The 14,832-nt window shown below is 42.1% G+C and overlaps 1 protein-coding gene across 8 annotated transcripts; it reads left to right on the top strand.

Moving 5' to 3' along the window:
• The first annotated feature begins 1,514 nt into the window (after positions 1-1,514).
• On the top strand, positions 1,515-14,510 carry LOC107224702 (MAPK-interacting and spindle-stabilizing protein-like). 8 transcript variants are annotated; one of them, XM_046730354.1, is made up of 3 exons: positions 1,515-1,889; positions 6,468-6,646; positions 6,735-9,389. In XM_046730354.1, exons 2-3 carry the CDS (start codon positions 6,575-6,577, stop codon positions 7,449-7,451), a joined length of 789 nt encoding a protein of 262 aa, XP_046586310.1. In that variant the 5' UTR covers positions 1,515-1,889; positions 6,468-6,574; the 3' UTR covers positions 7,452-9,389. The 8 variants fall into 8 exon arrangements, 6 of the variants coding, with proteins under 6 accessions (XP_046586310.1, XP_015520358.1, XP_015520356.1 ...); XR_006902626.1 differs by lacking the exons at positions 1,515-1,889; positions 6,735-9,389 and adding exons at positions 5,272-5,424; positions 14,336-14,510; XR_006902625.1 differs by lacking the exons at positions 1,515-1,889; positions 6,735-9,389 and adding exons at positions 5,273-5,424; positions 14,333-14,508.
• The last annotated feature ends 322 nt before the right edge of the window (positions 14,511-14,832 follow it).

The following is a 14,832-nucleotide window of genomic DNA, read 5'->3' as shown; positions in this document are numbered from 1 at the left end:
TAATTGCATTAAAAGGGTACCAATGTCCTACCGAAAAATCAGTGTAATAAAAATTTTCGACTATATCAATAGAATAATACTGAAATCGAAAAGGTGTAAAGAGCACTTGTAACTAAAATTACACTTGAAACCTACTGAAATTAAATAATGCGGAAATATTTTATTTTCAAAAAAACTTATTTGTGGTGATACCAGAGTGAATTTGCCGAGTGTAATTTATTTTGGTAAAACCGCAGTGAAATAATTTCATGTCATTTCTTGGTCCGTTCACGAAAAAAAAACTCAAAAACTCTAATATCGAGAAGTTCATAGAATTTTAGAAACTTTGATCTGATGTTTTTGTTAACGTAGCGTCTCGAATTTTGTCCTCTTTGAATCAGCGAAGCGATTTTCTGTTAATTTAAAAGCTAAAGAGAAAAATGAGCGATGCTGTAATTTTTTGAATTAAAATACGGATGATTGACTTTAAAATTGATGACTGTTCTTTTTTCATTTTGCCTATAGAATCACGGTATTATACATGGTTTGAATTAATTTGCCCAGTTTTTTACCGTCGACTTTTGTATAACAACCCCAATTTTACAAATACAATGAGAAAGCATGTGTGTTATTTTCCATTTCAGCTGATGGGTAAAGATGAATAAGCTTGCCTGCATTCGTCGATCGTGATTTTCACCTGTTGCACCACCAACCACATCGCTGGCTATGAATCCTTCAAAGCCGACCGCGAGCACGGCAGTGTCGTGGAAAGACATGGTGAGTAAAAAATTATCCGCACATCTGAATTCCGAATGTAATGCGTAATCGTCGATGGGTTGATTCCAGTTATCCTTACCCTCCAGCGAGGAACGCGGCAATCCTTCAGAGCTCAGCAACGTGTCGTCTGGTCCTTCTGCTCCTTCGCGGCAGTTGTTGAACCCAGTGGATCACCACGACATGGATCCACCTTCTTACAGCGCGGTCATGACTCAAGATGAAATCGCGGGGAGAAATCAGATCGGACCATCTACCCTGCTTGAAAATCAACCTGTCCCGGGAATCCCGTCGGTTGAGACATTGCAGCCCCAAGTCGATCCCACAGCTCCCATAACCGTGCAACCGCAAACCTCAACGACAGGATTCAAGGAGGCACTCCTCGCGTTGGGAGAACCGCCATCGGCCAATCCGCATGTGGTCATAATCGAGTCTACTGACGACGAAGCAGCCAAGAAGAACCAGCCCAATAAACCGAAAGCATTCGAGTATTTACCGATCATGGTTCCTGATCCCTCTTGTCATCACGTCGTATATCATGGCGGTGGAAACTCTTACGATGATGGTTGCTGCAAAGATCATTGTTGCGGGGATTGTTGTTGCGGGGATGATTGTTGTGGAGATAATTGTTGCGGTGACGGTTGTTGCGGTGACGATTGTTGCGGGGATGATTGTTGCGGAGATGATTGTTGCGGTGACGGTTGTTGCGGTGACGATTGTTGCGGAAATGATGCTGATTGTGGCGATTGCACCATTTTGTAAAACGATAAATACTGAACTCTGATAGAAGAATGCTCCTTGAATTCGGGACGTGTTTGGAGATATTGACATGCCACGTGAAATGAATATTGTGCCAACAAAGTTATTTACTCTCTAACCAAATTCATGTTCGTATTTGGGGGGGTTTTTCTTTTCATCGTTAATGATGTACGGCGTATTTGGGTTTTAGTGATTTGACATCCGCGACAGAAGATGTGAAGTGATCACCATGAGTAAAACTGTTGACAAACAATATTTCGCTTCACTGTGACTGAGAAATGGTGGAAACTAATAATGATGTTGAACCAATAATCGCGAAATCATCGAGGCAAGCTGCTTCCTGCCCAGATACGCAGTTCGATCGTGAAAATAAGAAGGTAGCTTCAATTTTCATAAATATATTGTTATTCATGTTCGACTTGGACATGGTTGTAATTTATATGATCTAGTACTCAATATTCCATACTACAAAGATAATACTGCCCACTTTGTATCCCCATAATAAGTATGAATCATCAGTGAAAAATAAAGGGTTCAAAAATTCAGTTTTTACAAAACTGGCAGTGCTTTTTATCGTAATATTACAACAAGACGGATTGACTTCTCTGATGAATGTTGGATATTAAATTGAAGTATCTTGTGAAAACTCAACAACCCTGCAGGTGGTTACCAGTATTCAAAGTATTCCGGATGAGTAAATCGCGCGGAATGTGGTGACTGTCATACCGTGAGATAAATTGGCAATTGTGCGGGAAAATATTCGCGAGTTCTTCGCTGCATCCTCGGGGTTGAATGTTTTCACGGTAAGGGACCACTGAGAGAAAAAGGTATTAGCTGCGCAAAAGCTTTTTCATTGATTAAGCTGCGATAGCGCGTATACGGGAGGCTTTAACATGCTTACGTCATGTTGGCAATATCATGGCTTTCGCAGGAGAAAACGTGCAGAGGGTAAGTTCTAGGGGGGAAAAGCGACAGGCGCGCGCATCGGCGTTCCCATGGCCCTTGGCCTATATATCGCGTATCCCAAAATTGTCTGAAAATCACCTTGAAAGCACTCAGCGCGCTTTTCATGCTTCTCACTTTGCAGGCCAACAACGTTCACGGAGGAAAGCTGCTGCGGTCACAATAACAATCGGCGAATATTTAATATTATTACTATTTTGCGGTCAAAAGTTAAATTGAACAAAACCTATGTTTGATAGGTACACGGGCACGTCAAAAGTGGTCTTTCGTGTTAATTTTTATCAGCGTGAAATTATATCCCAATTAGACATGTGTGTACTTTTATTGATTTTCACTTATCAGTTATCACAAATTTTGAAGGATTGTATACCAATCAACAACTTGTTACACTTTTTTTCTCTCTCAAATATGACTTTTCTTCTTCCGAATACAACGAGGTGAAGATTATCCACCGGAATCGCATATTTTCATCCAACTCACTGTTTCACATTGTCGCATTGTTTCATCTGATACAAGTAGTGAATAGTAAAATTCACTGCATCGATTGCTATGTAACCAGAGGAAATACTAAAAGTTACCATAATATTTCATTAGGTTGGTACAACAAAATAAGGAGCTAAAATTTGCGCTGACACTATTTTCCGGGATTTTTGTTACAAAGACAGATTAGCGTTAATGAAGGGATTTAAAAATACTGTAAAGAAAAATATTTCAGTAACGAATTCCTTAGAACATATGAATTGATATGAAAGTAAAAATAATTTCATAAACAGTATACAGGACTATTGGTCAGCTATTGAAGTGTATTTTATTTGAGTTATTAAAGTAATAAATTGATTAGCGACATTTGATGTCAAGATTGATTACATAAGCTGTCATAGTAAAACGATGTATAAAAGTCGGATCACAAAAATGAATTGAGTAACTCATTGTTCCAAGGATTTCCGTTTCTACACTTGACACCCAACAGAATACACGAATTGTGTGAGACAACTGTCACTCGAGCTGAGTGCTTATAATGACGGTAATCAAGGGCGATGACCTGTCGAGCTGCACGATGTATTAGTCATCGACGAAGCATCAGTAATCAGACTTATCCAGTCCCAACAGAGTGACCGCCCCCTTCAATTTACGTTTGTTTATTTCGATAATAGTAGATAATCCACAATGTTTTCATGCTATTTAGTTTATTATCATTACCCAACCTAGTCTGTATTTTCGTTGTAGTAACTGAACTTATGCACTCAGATAACGGCATTTCAGTAAATTCTAAATTTAAAGGTATAGAGTATCATGATTCGAAACTCACACCTCGCTGTTTCCAAACCTTAAATCCAGTACTGGAATTCCGTTCTTTACATTACATATAGAACGTTGATCGTAAAACTCGGAAACACTTATTTTCGTGCAGGAACTGTTTGCTGTGGTATTTAACGACAAGCACTTCAAGATAATAAGGTTAGGAACTTAAATGCTCCGATTTGTTGAAAGTTGACGATTTTTTGAAACTTGACATTACCTCGTGTAATTCACTCCAACGTAATCCTCTTGTATTCTGGCCAAATCTCTGGTAGTATTAGTTTTAGGTTCGAGTCAGACAGTACAAGTATAGATTCTTATTTTTTTTTAAATTCCATTCAACGAAATTCATCTGTCCTCGTCATGAATTGAGCCCCATTTTATATTTCTGGATTTCTTCATACAAGTTGAACTCTTTGGTTCACCTTCTCTCTACTATTTCGTATAATCCGAACATCGACTTACAGCTTGTCGGTCGTAGTCGAGGATACCCAAGCTTGGAAAAATCACCCCAGCTCGTTTTTTGGCAGCAATAGTCAGCCCCTGTATTTCACCATCCCGGCGCCCTACCCTACCGACGGAGCACCCTTCCTCGGGGCCCTTCTCAAAAGCCCTGACCTAAAGAAAAACTTTACGAATTTAAATTTACGTATTTTACAGAGTATGAAAAAAATTGGCTTTGCATAATATGAATTTGAAAGCCAGCCATCTTCCAACATATCTATGTCTACCGGGCGTTGGAGAATAGCTGCAGATTTTTCTGTTTCTAATTATCGAACGACATTTAAAAATAGAGGGAAAGCTTATCTCACATGTGTTCGAAAATTCGAGAACGCTCTATCCCAAAGTAAACTCATCGTTATAATTGACGAGTTTTATTCCACTGCAATGTATAACCGGCCTTGCAATTATCTGAGAGTCGTTTACCGGACTACAAATATTTTTCGGCTCGTTATCGAAAAGCTGAGTAACGAAAATTCGACAAAATGGTATGAAATATTATTGCACAGACAAAGTACACCACAGCTACAAATACTATGTTGACTATTTCTAACGGTAGGTAAAGATATTTATTGTATTAATTTAAGATGTGAATGTTTAAAATGTATCAAATACTCTTCAGTAGCATCAATTTGATTACAATATTAATGTCATTAATATCTCGTGGCACTGGGCATCGAAAACGTGACATCATTGAAGGCTGCAGCATTTTGATTAACGACGATCGTGAAGACTTTTTCGGAATAACACGCTGGACGAACAAACTTGGGAAAAGTATACTTTTCTCGGATTCCGGGATGCCCGACGTTAGGCATAAGCGCAGGGCCGTAATACAGTGGGTGACTCACTCCTCGGTGGATGAAAACAAGCCCCTTCCCCCCGAAAAGCAGCAGGAAAAACGTAAATGCCTTCGGTGCCCTCGGCGGCTTCGGCACTGCGATCGACGAAACGAGCGTCCCATTTCCCCTACTCTTTATGCCGGCCGTGCAGTCGGTCTAGGAAGGCATTTATCGTAAGTCTGCAGCGCGCGTTCGGCCTAGGAAGAGGCGTAGTGTTATTTTTGTCGGTGGCGAAGGTGGTCGTTCGGTGCATTTCGGGCTCGGGACATCCGCGCCGAATGCCTTGGGGAGAAAGCGAACCGGCCGAAAGGTACGTGGTGGATATTCCGAACATCCCGCGCGTGGGATGTACGCGGAATTTGGGAAAACAACGCGATTCTCGAGTTGTAAGATCGCTCGTAGCTCGACCTACCGCGACTTACTCGACAAACGGTGAGGCGGGTGGAAGAAAGCGGAGAGATAGGCAAGGGAGTCGGCTTGGAATGGCGTCTCTTTTCGGGCGCCAGAAGTCTGTGGTTATAACAGTATAACTATTCGGCGCATGCGCGTGCCCGATTACGTGGTGTATATGCGTTGATACGCAATTTCTCGACCGCGGAGCTAGTGAGGCCTGGCCTAATTACTCTCACAGGAACAATCCGTGGTTTCTTTTTAGTGCTGCACAGTGTCCGTTATCTTTCATCGATAATAGTGGTTTGATATTTTCTTATTTTTTTCCGTGTTAGCCTTCCAACTCGGAGATAGAGGTTGACGTGATAACACTGGCGCTTTGCAGTTAGTGAAAAGTTGATCCGAAATACATTCCAATCGAGGTGTAACTGTAGCCGATTGATAAAACGTGTCGTGAGGGTAAAGTGAATGTGAAATTTGCCATTGGTAAATTTCTTCTGTTTTTGGTTTACCAATTAAATCTTGCACTGCAACACCTTGGCATCATCAACTGAATTTGTACCTCACTCTACAGAAATTTTGTGGGGAATTTAGATAATTTCCTTTACGCTTTTACAGTCTCCTTACCTCACTCCGTCTCCCACCGTCCTCTTCTTTCTGCCTTCCTATTCGACTTCTTGATGGAAAACAACACTGTTTGTGTAGATAAGCGATGCATACATAAGTACGTTGGCACCGACGCATAGCCCTTTGACTTTTATCCACAGCAGCTCGAGCTTCGCGCGTACTTATCTCGTATTCCGGGAGCATATACGAGATGCGATATCATTCGTACGTTTGCGCCGGTCGGTCGTACTTAGATTTCACGTAGGCTTCCGTCTTTCGTGTTACTCAATTCAATCCATTCATCATAACAATCCATTCGACTCAACGTTGCGGTTTTTGATGAACGTATATTTTCAGTTAACAACTCGTAGCCAAGCAACTTGATCGGTTGTCAATTTTCCTGACCACCTGTTGCACCCTCGTCAGTGGCAGCTAATTCGCCTGCACATACCCAGCATTCAATCATGGATCCGTCAAGGTTCAACGGCACCACTATGGCGTCCAGCAAAGAGACAGAGGCCTTGAGGACCACAGAGGTGAGCGAAATTATTACAGCTCCGGCAGAATCTTGAAAGACTCTTTCACCTGACGTTACAAACACGAATTATCCTTCGCCGCTTCCAGCAGAGACACGTAGGCGCCACGTCGGGCCACGATAGCCAGACGAATCCTTCGGCTTCCCTGCTCCAATTTGGTCAGCACAATCCGGGAGTACCCAGCATGGAACCGCCGCCTTACAGCTCAGTCGTGACTCAGGATTCCCAAGCCTGGCATAACCACCCTGGCACCTTTTCCAACGTCAATGGTCAGGCTCCGTATCCCACCGGTCCGGCACCCTACCCTACCGACGGAGCTCCCGCTTTCGAGGTCCCCTCGAAGGCCCCGTACCCAACAGCCCCCGTGGTCAGCTCACCCTATCCAGCGGTATCCGGGATCACCAGTCAGCCAACGTTCACGCCTGGACCCGCCAGCCAAGCGCCGTATCCCGTAGCCGCGATGCCGATGCCGACGCCCATCACGACGACTGGGGGACAAATCGGCTTTACGAATCCCCTGACAACGGAACCGAAGTCAGCGACGTCGGGATACCAGCCCGCGGGGTACGAACCCCTGAATAACCAGGGGATGATCTATCCGACGCAGTCAGGTGCCGGCGGCCAGTACTATCCGGTACAGAATCCTTACCAGCAGAACCAGGTGCCTCCGCCGCAGACGGTTTACGTAGTACAGAAGAACGCTGACACAAGTACAACTGATGACGACTGCGCTATGCTGGCCTGTTGTTTGGCCAGTTGCTACTGCTTATGCGAGTGCCTCAAAATCTGCATTTCGACCGACTAGTAATACATATTATATTTAATATATTCGGCTTAGCTTCCTTAAATGTCGTTAGGTGTAGCAGCGAAACCACTAATGCGTCTACTGGGGATTTTCCACTCTCCTCACAAACGACGAATGTATAGTCACTCGTCGATAATCATAATCTACCTCATTTTTCCGTCAACGTATTAGCATTTTAGTGGACGAAAGAAATGACCGATTTTTTTCGATCATGTAACCGAATGCCGACAGGTTTTACAGCCGGCTAATCAGTTTCAAGCAATTCAATTAGTAACCATTTTTGCAATAACCATTTATTGCGAATCGTTTCTGAATTGCAACGATGAAAATCAAAATTCAGTTCCGCTTCGATTCTAACTTTTTCGTTATTAAATACGTTACTCTATAGATTGGTTCAAGCGTGTAAGCTTTGCGGATTCTTATATGGTACAATAGTATGGTCTAAAGCGCGGGTGAATTAATGTTCGTTTGTAATTTATTGCAGCGGTAGTGATACGGAAACAGCTTGGCCCGTGGTGTGAATCCGTCACGATCAAGTTAATATGTTTCACAGTCTTCGTATGCCCGTTTTTTATTGCGAGAAACCTCCTATGATGAACACTGCGCGTTGTAATATATTTTAGATACAGGTACAACATCTACGTTTCTGTAAGATCTTCATACAAAATGTAATGGCAAATTTTTCTCTTCGTTTCTTCATTTGCACATTTCAGCCCACGCTGCTAGCACACTTGCCATCATTTATGACTGAAAGTGGAATATTATTCGGTTTGTAAAAATTGTACAAAAAGCCTTGATCAACCACCGAACACTTCAATTGCGAGGCCTAATCGAAACCAAATGTACAGCACTTTTACATATGAACATCCATTTTAGAATATAAAGCGAACAAAAGTCTGTGTTAGGATTTTATAATCAGAAATAACTTTCGGATCTTCTAGAATCCTTTTCTTCTTTTTGAAATAATTTATAGTGCCATTCCGTAACTGGATCATTTATTATATTTCCATTATATTAGGAGATTTGATTTCACAGATGACTAGAAGATATCAAGAAGATACTTTAACCCCGGTCAACGCTTCGAAGAAGACTTGATGAACTTGGTAAACTCTGATTAACGGAAATGTTGGGCCGTTAAATTTTGTGTGCATATATATATGGCAAAACTGTGAATTCGGTGCCAATTCTGCGGAAACATAACGTTGCCAATATGCGCGACGGAATTGTGTGCCTTTGAAAGTATTTCGCAGCAAAGCTGCTCAAATTTATCCCTTGACCGCTATCGTAGGTGAATATGTGATTGTCTGTACCTACAACACGACAAATCCATGAGAAGATTTAAAATTGATTTGAGACTGAATAGAATTAACCGTATAAATACTCTTGTACCGCGTTTAAACTTAGAAGCTTTATTCGGGCAGTTCATTATTCTGCAGTATCTGGTATGACATGACCGGAATTATTTTTTTTTTTTTTTTTAAGAACCACAATTAGCTACAATCGTTTACCATTAAAGCTTATGGCTACATGACTGTGGAAAAAGACGTCGTCACTATGATATGTCAAATTAACGTACATGCGAGAGGGGAAAACTATATTACATTATTACATACTTTTAAATATTCTATACATGTATAATCTATCATATATGATTACCCGATGCATATATTAACACTACTAATATTATTATTGTTTTACCGTGAGCGTATGTTCAGGAATCTACGTATAATATGGGATGAAGATTTTAAATTTATATCTTGCGATCATGGGCCGAAACTCAGTCACATTACAGAATATCCCTACCTATACAGGTATAAATATTGTACCCATACATTTAACTCATACATTCTACTTCATAGAATACATATTAAGTTATAGCGGATAGATTGTAGGTAATGGAGAGTTACTTCACTGAATAATCAAAACATGATAAATTTACATTAATGTGTTTTGCATTCTTTATAGTAATTAAATATTATCCTGATAGACGACATGATTGCTCAGATTTTGTGTATGTGTTACATATAAGTGTGTTTAGAGAGATAGTTGATAATAGCGGATCGACGTGGGAACTACGAATCAGCGATAAATGACTGGCGTGAGTCAGCGGGACGGTAATCAATGATAGCTGATAATTATTGACACAATAATTCGACAAACTTCGTTTAAGAAAGCAATAGGAACTGTAACGCGAGAGATCAGTACAATAACTGGCTCGATAAATCGAGTGAATACATAGATTATACACAGATATGATCTTAGCGAATGAAATGAAAATATAACGAGTTCGAGACGATAGTTTAACTCAAACAGTCACGACTTCACCACGCCAAATTAAAATTTGCCTCCCGCCATTCGCGATTGAATTCTTAGAGTTACTATTTTTGAGAGACCAGTGGGAGTACACACAATTTAACAATCGGTTTTGTGAGCACTGAGGAGTTTGTTTTAACGGTCACAACCCAAATAAGACCGTTGGTTCCCGGATACACTTCTATAAATTTTACGAGAGGCGACATACATGGAGGTGGATTTTCGTTCTTCACGAGGACAATGGATCCGCATCTGCCATTGTGCCACAATAAATGCTGCAACTGCCATTTTCAGAGGTTCTGGTAGAACTGGAGATACTTCGTGCCCCAGCGTTTCCAAAAATGTCTCAGCATTTAGCGCAAATGTTGCTAATGCGACAGACGTTGAAACGCTAAGTCTGCGAGAGACGGCTCGAGGATTGTGTTTAGAGCCGAGCCGACAAGGAAATCTGGAGTCAAAGCACTCGGATCTCTTGGATTCTCCGAGATTAGGCAAACAAGTCGAGAGTTCCGCGTTGCTTCTACTTGCATTAGGACAGTCGTGAATTGTTCGAACGTTACAGTAGCTTGTCCAATGACTGTCGTGAAATTGCTTCAAGTTTGATAAACTTGAGGGAAAACCATCGATGGATGGTCTCCACGCGGTACCAAGAGTCCGTAAAATGGATTGTCATCAGTATTTAGATACATCGCGGTTTCTTGTTTGTTTTGAGAAATATCAACAAGAGCTTCCGGGTGGAATGAAATCCACTTTAAGTGTTGGAAGCTGCCCACTTTGAGCAATTAATTGAGGTCACTCATTTTTCGCGAATTTAATGAACGTCCTTCGCTCCTAACAGGATGTTGTCCACATACGTTTAGACGACAATGACGTTACTTGCAAGTGGCTATTGCTTACCTTCATCATAAACGAGTTGACGACTCACGCCAAAATCGAGGTATGGAACCCTAACGAGACCATACATTACCGTATTATACAATTATGAGGATAAAACTGAATTGTATTTTGTGTTTTCCAAAAAGTTTGTCCCGTTAGGCTGCTAATTTTGGCTGCTAGTTTCAGGTTCATCGAAACTGAGTTTTCGAAGACGATGTCAGTCGTCGACGAGCAGTCGAAACGATGGTAGGAACGATGTGATGACGAGCGCTTCTATCCAATTTTATTATTCCATCATATTTTATATTGCAATTGTAATATCTCGATGTCACGAATCACTGCCGATTGTTGAGCTCTGGCGCTGATAATTGGTATCGTCGCCTGGTGTCGCTGTAAACGCAATTGCTGCACTAGCGATTCCGCGATGAAGGAGCTTTTGGATATTTGATCGAATATTTCACGGTCGATGATTGTTTCTCCAGTTTCCAGATTACAGGCGATCACTTGAACTACGGTGAGAAAAACTACGGATCGTTTGATAGGTTCAGACTGAGCTACGTGGTTGCTTACCTGTGCCACGTGCACGTTGACGCGATTCCGATGATCCACGGAACTGTCGAGAACTTAAAACGCACCGAGAGCTAAAAAATTATTGCTGTATTCCCATAAAGTATTGCTCTTAATTGTCGAGGAACATTTATTCGGAACGCGAGCGAGCAATCGCGTAAAAGTGTCGCGAGATGAGAATCGCCCAGAAGTCTGTTTGTATTTTTCCACTTCCAAAAGGTGCGGATTTTCGCCAACTATTGACGTAAAGAGGTCGTGGAGAGACTACGAATCTGAATAATGTCCTGAGAAAGTGGCAATTCGATGCGCGGTAGCCGTTTTGATTCTCCTGTAATAGTCGCGGATAATTGGAATGCTGCAGCGATTGGAGCAATTGGTTCCAACGCAGGCTCGAGCGATTCGAGTCGTTAGAGCATCGCGCCTACTTCCCATTCATGTATTGTTCTTCGCACGGTTCATAACAGATTTTCGCGAAATACAAGAGTTTTTTGTATAGCATCGAGTTGATCACCAAGTTTGCTTTGATTCTGATTTGATTGATTCTCTGGCGCATGCCTTGGAACTTCAGTCAATTTAAAGTTAACGCGTCGAGCCGTGATTGCAATTGCCCAAGGGTAGTTTTCGCTTCACCGAGCTTTCGCAAGTTTTCGAGTGCACGAGAAACGCGCCAGAGGAGATCGGTTTGCCAATCAACGTATTCTTCGATCCTCGTCTCCATAAAGGAGTGATGATAAACTCACGCGACCAACTACCTAACTTTTCACGAATAAGATTCGGGCACAATGATAGCTGTGCGTCAAGATGCACACACTTTGTGACGGTCACTGTAGAGGATACCGCACGTTTGAATTCAATAGACTTAAATTATTTTCCATTTCGATACCATGGCATGATCACCCGAACCTTGTACATTTGTTTTTGGTTTGGCCAAAAAAAGATATTTGAATTCCGAACTGATTAAAAAACTTCGTGAAGGGAAATCCTTCCACCAGTTTTTAAATTATGGCGGTATAGACTTTGAAAAAAAATGTGAACCTCCAGCGATGACAATTTATGCGCAAGGAACCTCCCGAAGGAGATTGAGCCTACCGCTACCAAGAATTCCTTGCGCATTCACTTTCATCGTTGGAGGTCGAAATTTTTCTTTCAAAGCTTATACTACCATAATATGAAAATTGGTGGAAGGATTTTCTTATACGACAATTTTAAACCTATAATCAAAATTTCACCGGAGTCTCTCCTTAATTGTGATTAGGTATACAGCTAAATTACTCATGTATATACCGGGGGCCTTTCACTCTCCTTGTAAATGCCAATTATTCGATCATCTTGGATAATTATAAGCTACCTCGCTATTCCGTTAACGTATCAGCGTCTAGCTACGTATATATGTCGATATTGTTGAGCTGATAGGTTAATTGTGATGATGGGTCGAAACTCCGTCACAATCCAGAAGCGTTTACCTATGTAGGTATGAATAATAAATATTGTAGTTACTCATAAATTCTACATCACAGAATACATATCACGTTACAGGAGATAGATTGTAGATAATGGAAAGTTACTTCAATGAATAATCATATCGTGTTGAATTTGCATATATGCCTTTTGAATAATTTTATTGTTTAATTCTTTCTTCATTTTCTTGTTGACAGAAATCCATCTTTTCGTTTGGCGACCATCCAACAGGTGCAAACTACTGTAAATAAAAAAACTAATTCGATCTTCAGGTATGTTCGCGCCATCTTGTATTAATTTTCTATCACCTTTTGACGATTCGTTTTCATCTATTGTTCCGAATACGAAGAGCTGATAGCCGCAAAAGAGCGCAATGATATCAAGTCTTCCTATAAATCTGATCACAACCTACCAGACAGACGCTTTTGGCGGCCCGAAGAGAGCAGAGATCCAGGCAAGGAAGTCGGCTGGCAATGGCGTCAGTTTTAGGCGCCAGAAGTCTGGAGTTATAACAGTAAAACTAATCGGAGCATGCGCGTGCCAATTGAGCCGATTGATCTGGTTGATCCAAGACTGCTTGTACGTTTCGTTCGGACGGCCAGAGCACATGGTCCTTATGCGTTGATACGCAATTTTCCGACAGCGGACCTAGTGAGGCCTGGTCTGATTAGTCTCACGGAGATAATCGTTCGTTTTTTTAGTGTTGCACAGTGTCCGTTAATTCTCGCTGAAAATTCTGGATTGATTTTTTCTTATTTTGATTCCGTATTAGCCCTTTAACGCGGAGATGAAGATTGACGTGATAACACTGGTGCGTTGCAATTTGTGAAATACTGATCCGAAATACATTCTAATCGGGGTGTAACTGTAGCCGATTGATAAAACGTGTCGTGAGGGTAAGGTGAATTTGAAATTTGCCATTGGTAAATTTCTTCTGTTTTTGGTTTACCAATTAAATCTTGCACTGCAATACCTTGGCATCATCAACTAAATTTGTACCTCGCTCTACAGAAATTTTGTGGGGAATTTAGATAATTTCCTTTACGCTTTTACAGTCTCTTTACCTCACTACGTCTTCCACCGTCCTCTTCTTTCTACCTTCCTATTCGACTTCTTGATGGAAAACAACACTGTTTGTGTAGATAAGCGATGCATACATAAGTACGTTGGCACCGACGCATAGCCCTTTGACTTTTATCCACAGCAGCTCGAGCTTCGCGCGTACTTATCTCGTATTCCGGGAGCATATACGAGATGCGATATCATTCGTACGTTTGCGCCGGTCGGTCTTACTTAGATTTCACGTAGGCTTCCGTCTTTCGTGTTACTCAATTCAATCCAATCATCATAACAATCCATTCGACTCAACGTTGCGGTTTTTGATGAACGTATATTTTCAGTTAACAACTCGTAGCCAAGCAACTTGATCGGTTGTCAATTTTCCTGACCACCTGTTGCACCCTCGTCAGTGGCAGATAATTCGCCTGCACACACCCAGCATTCAATCATGGATCCGTCAAGGTTCAACGGCACCACTATGGCGTCTAGCAAAGAGACAGAGGCCTTGAGGACCACAGAGGTGAGCGAAATTATTACAGCTCCGGCAGAATCTTGAAAGACTCTTTCACCTGACGTTACAAACACGAATTATCCTCCGCCGCTTCCAGCAGGGACACGTAGGCGCGACGTCGGATCACGATAGTCAGGCGAACCCTTTGGCTCCCCTGCTCCAATTTGGTCAGTACAATCCGGGAGTACCCAGCATGGAACCGCCGCCTTACAGCTCAGTCGTAACGCAGGATTCCCAAGCCTGGCTAAATCACCCCGGCACCTCTTCCACCGTCAATGGTCAGGCTCCGTATCCTACCGGTCCGGCACCCTACCCTACCAACGGAGCTCCCACTTTCGAGGCCCTCTCAGAGGCCCCGTACCCAAAGGCCCCCGCGGGAGTTGCCCCCGAATCCGTGGTCAGCCCCCGCTATTCGCCCCCGACGAACCAGGGTACGATCTATCCGACGCTGTCAGGTGCCGGCGACCAGTACTATCCAGTGCAGAATCAGTACCAGCAGAACCAGGTTCCTCCGCCGCAGACGGTTTACGTAGTACAGAATAATGCTGACACAGGTACAACTGACGTCTGCTGCATTGCGTTGAACTGTTGTATCTG

This window comes from Neodiprion lecontei, chromosome 2, assembly GCF_021901455.1.
Source record: "Neodiprion lecontei isolate iyNeoLeco1 chromosome 2, iyNeoLeco1.1, whole genome shotgun sequence".
NCBI lineage: Eukaryota > Metazoa > Arthropoda > Insecta > Hymenoptera > Diprionidae > Neodiprion > Neodiprion lecontei.
Note: the sequence above shows the minus strand (reverse complement) of the source record. Positions and strands in the feature narration are given on the sequence as shown.

What these genes read in the sequence shown, in the direction of transcription:
- LOC107224702 (XM_046730354.1), top strand. Translation starts at nt 6,575, where the DNA reads ATGGATCCGTCAAGGTTCAACGGCACCACTATGGCGTCCAGCAAAGAG. An exon ending in AGGCCTTGAGGACCACAGAG is followed by an intron (nt 6,647 to 6,734) that starts GTGAGCGAAATT and finishes CGCCGCTTCCAG; the next exon opens with CAGAGACACGTAGGCGCCAC.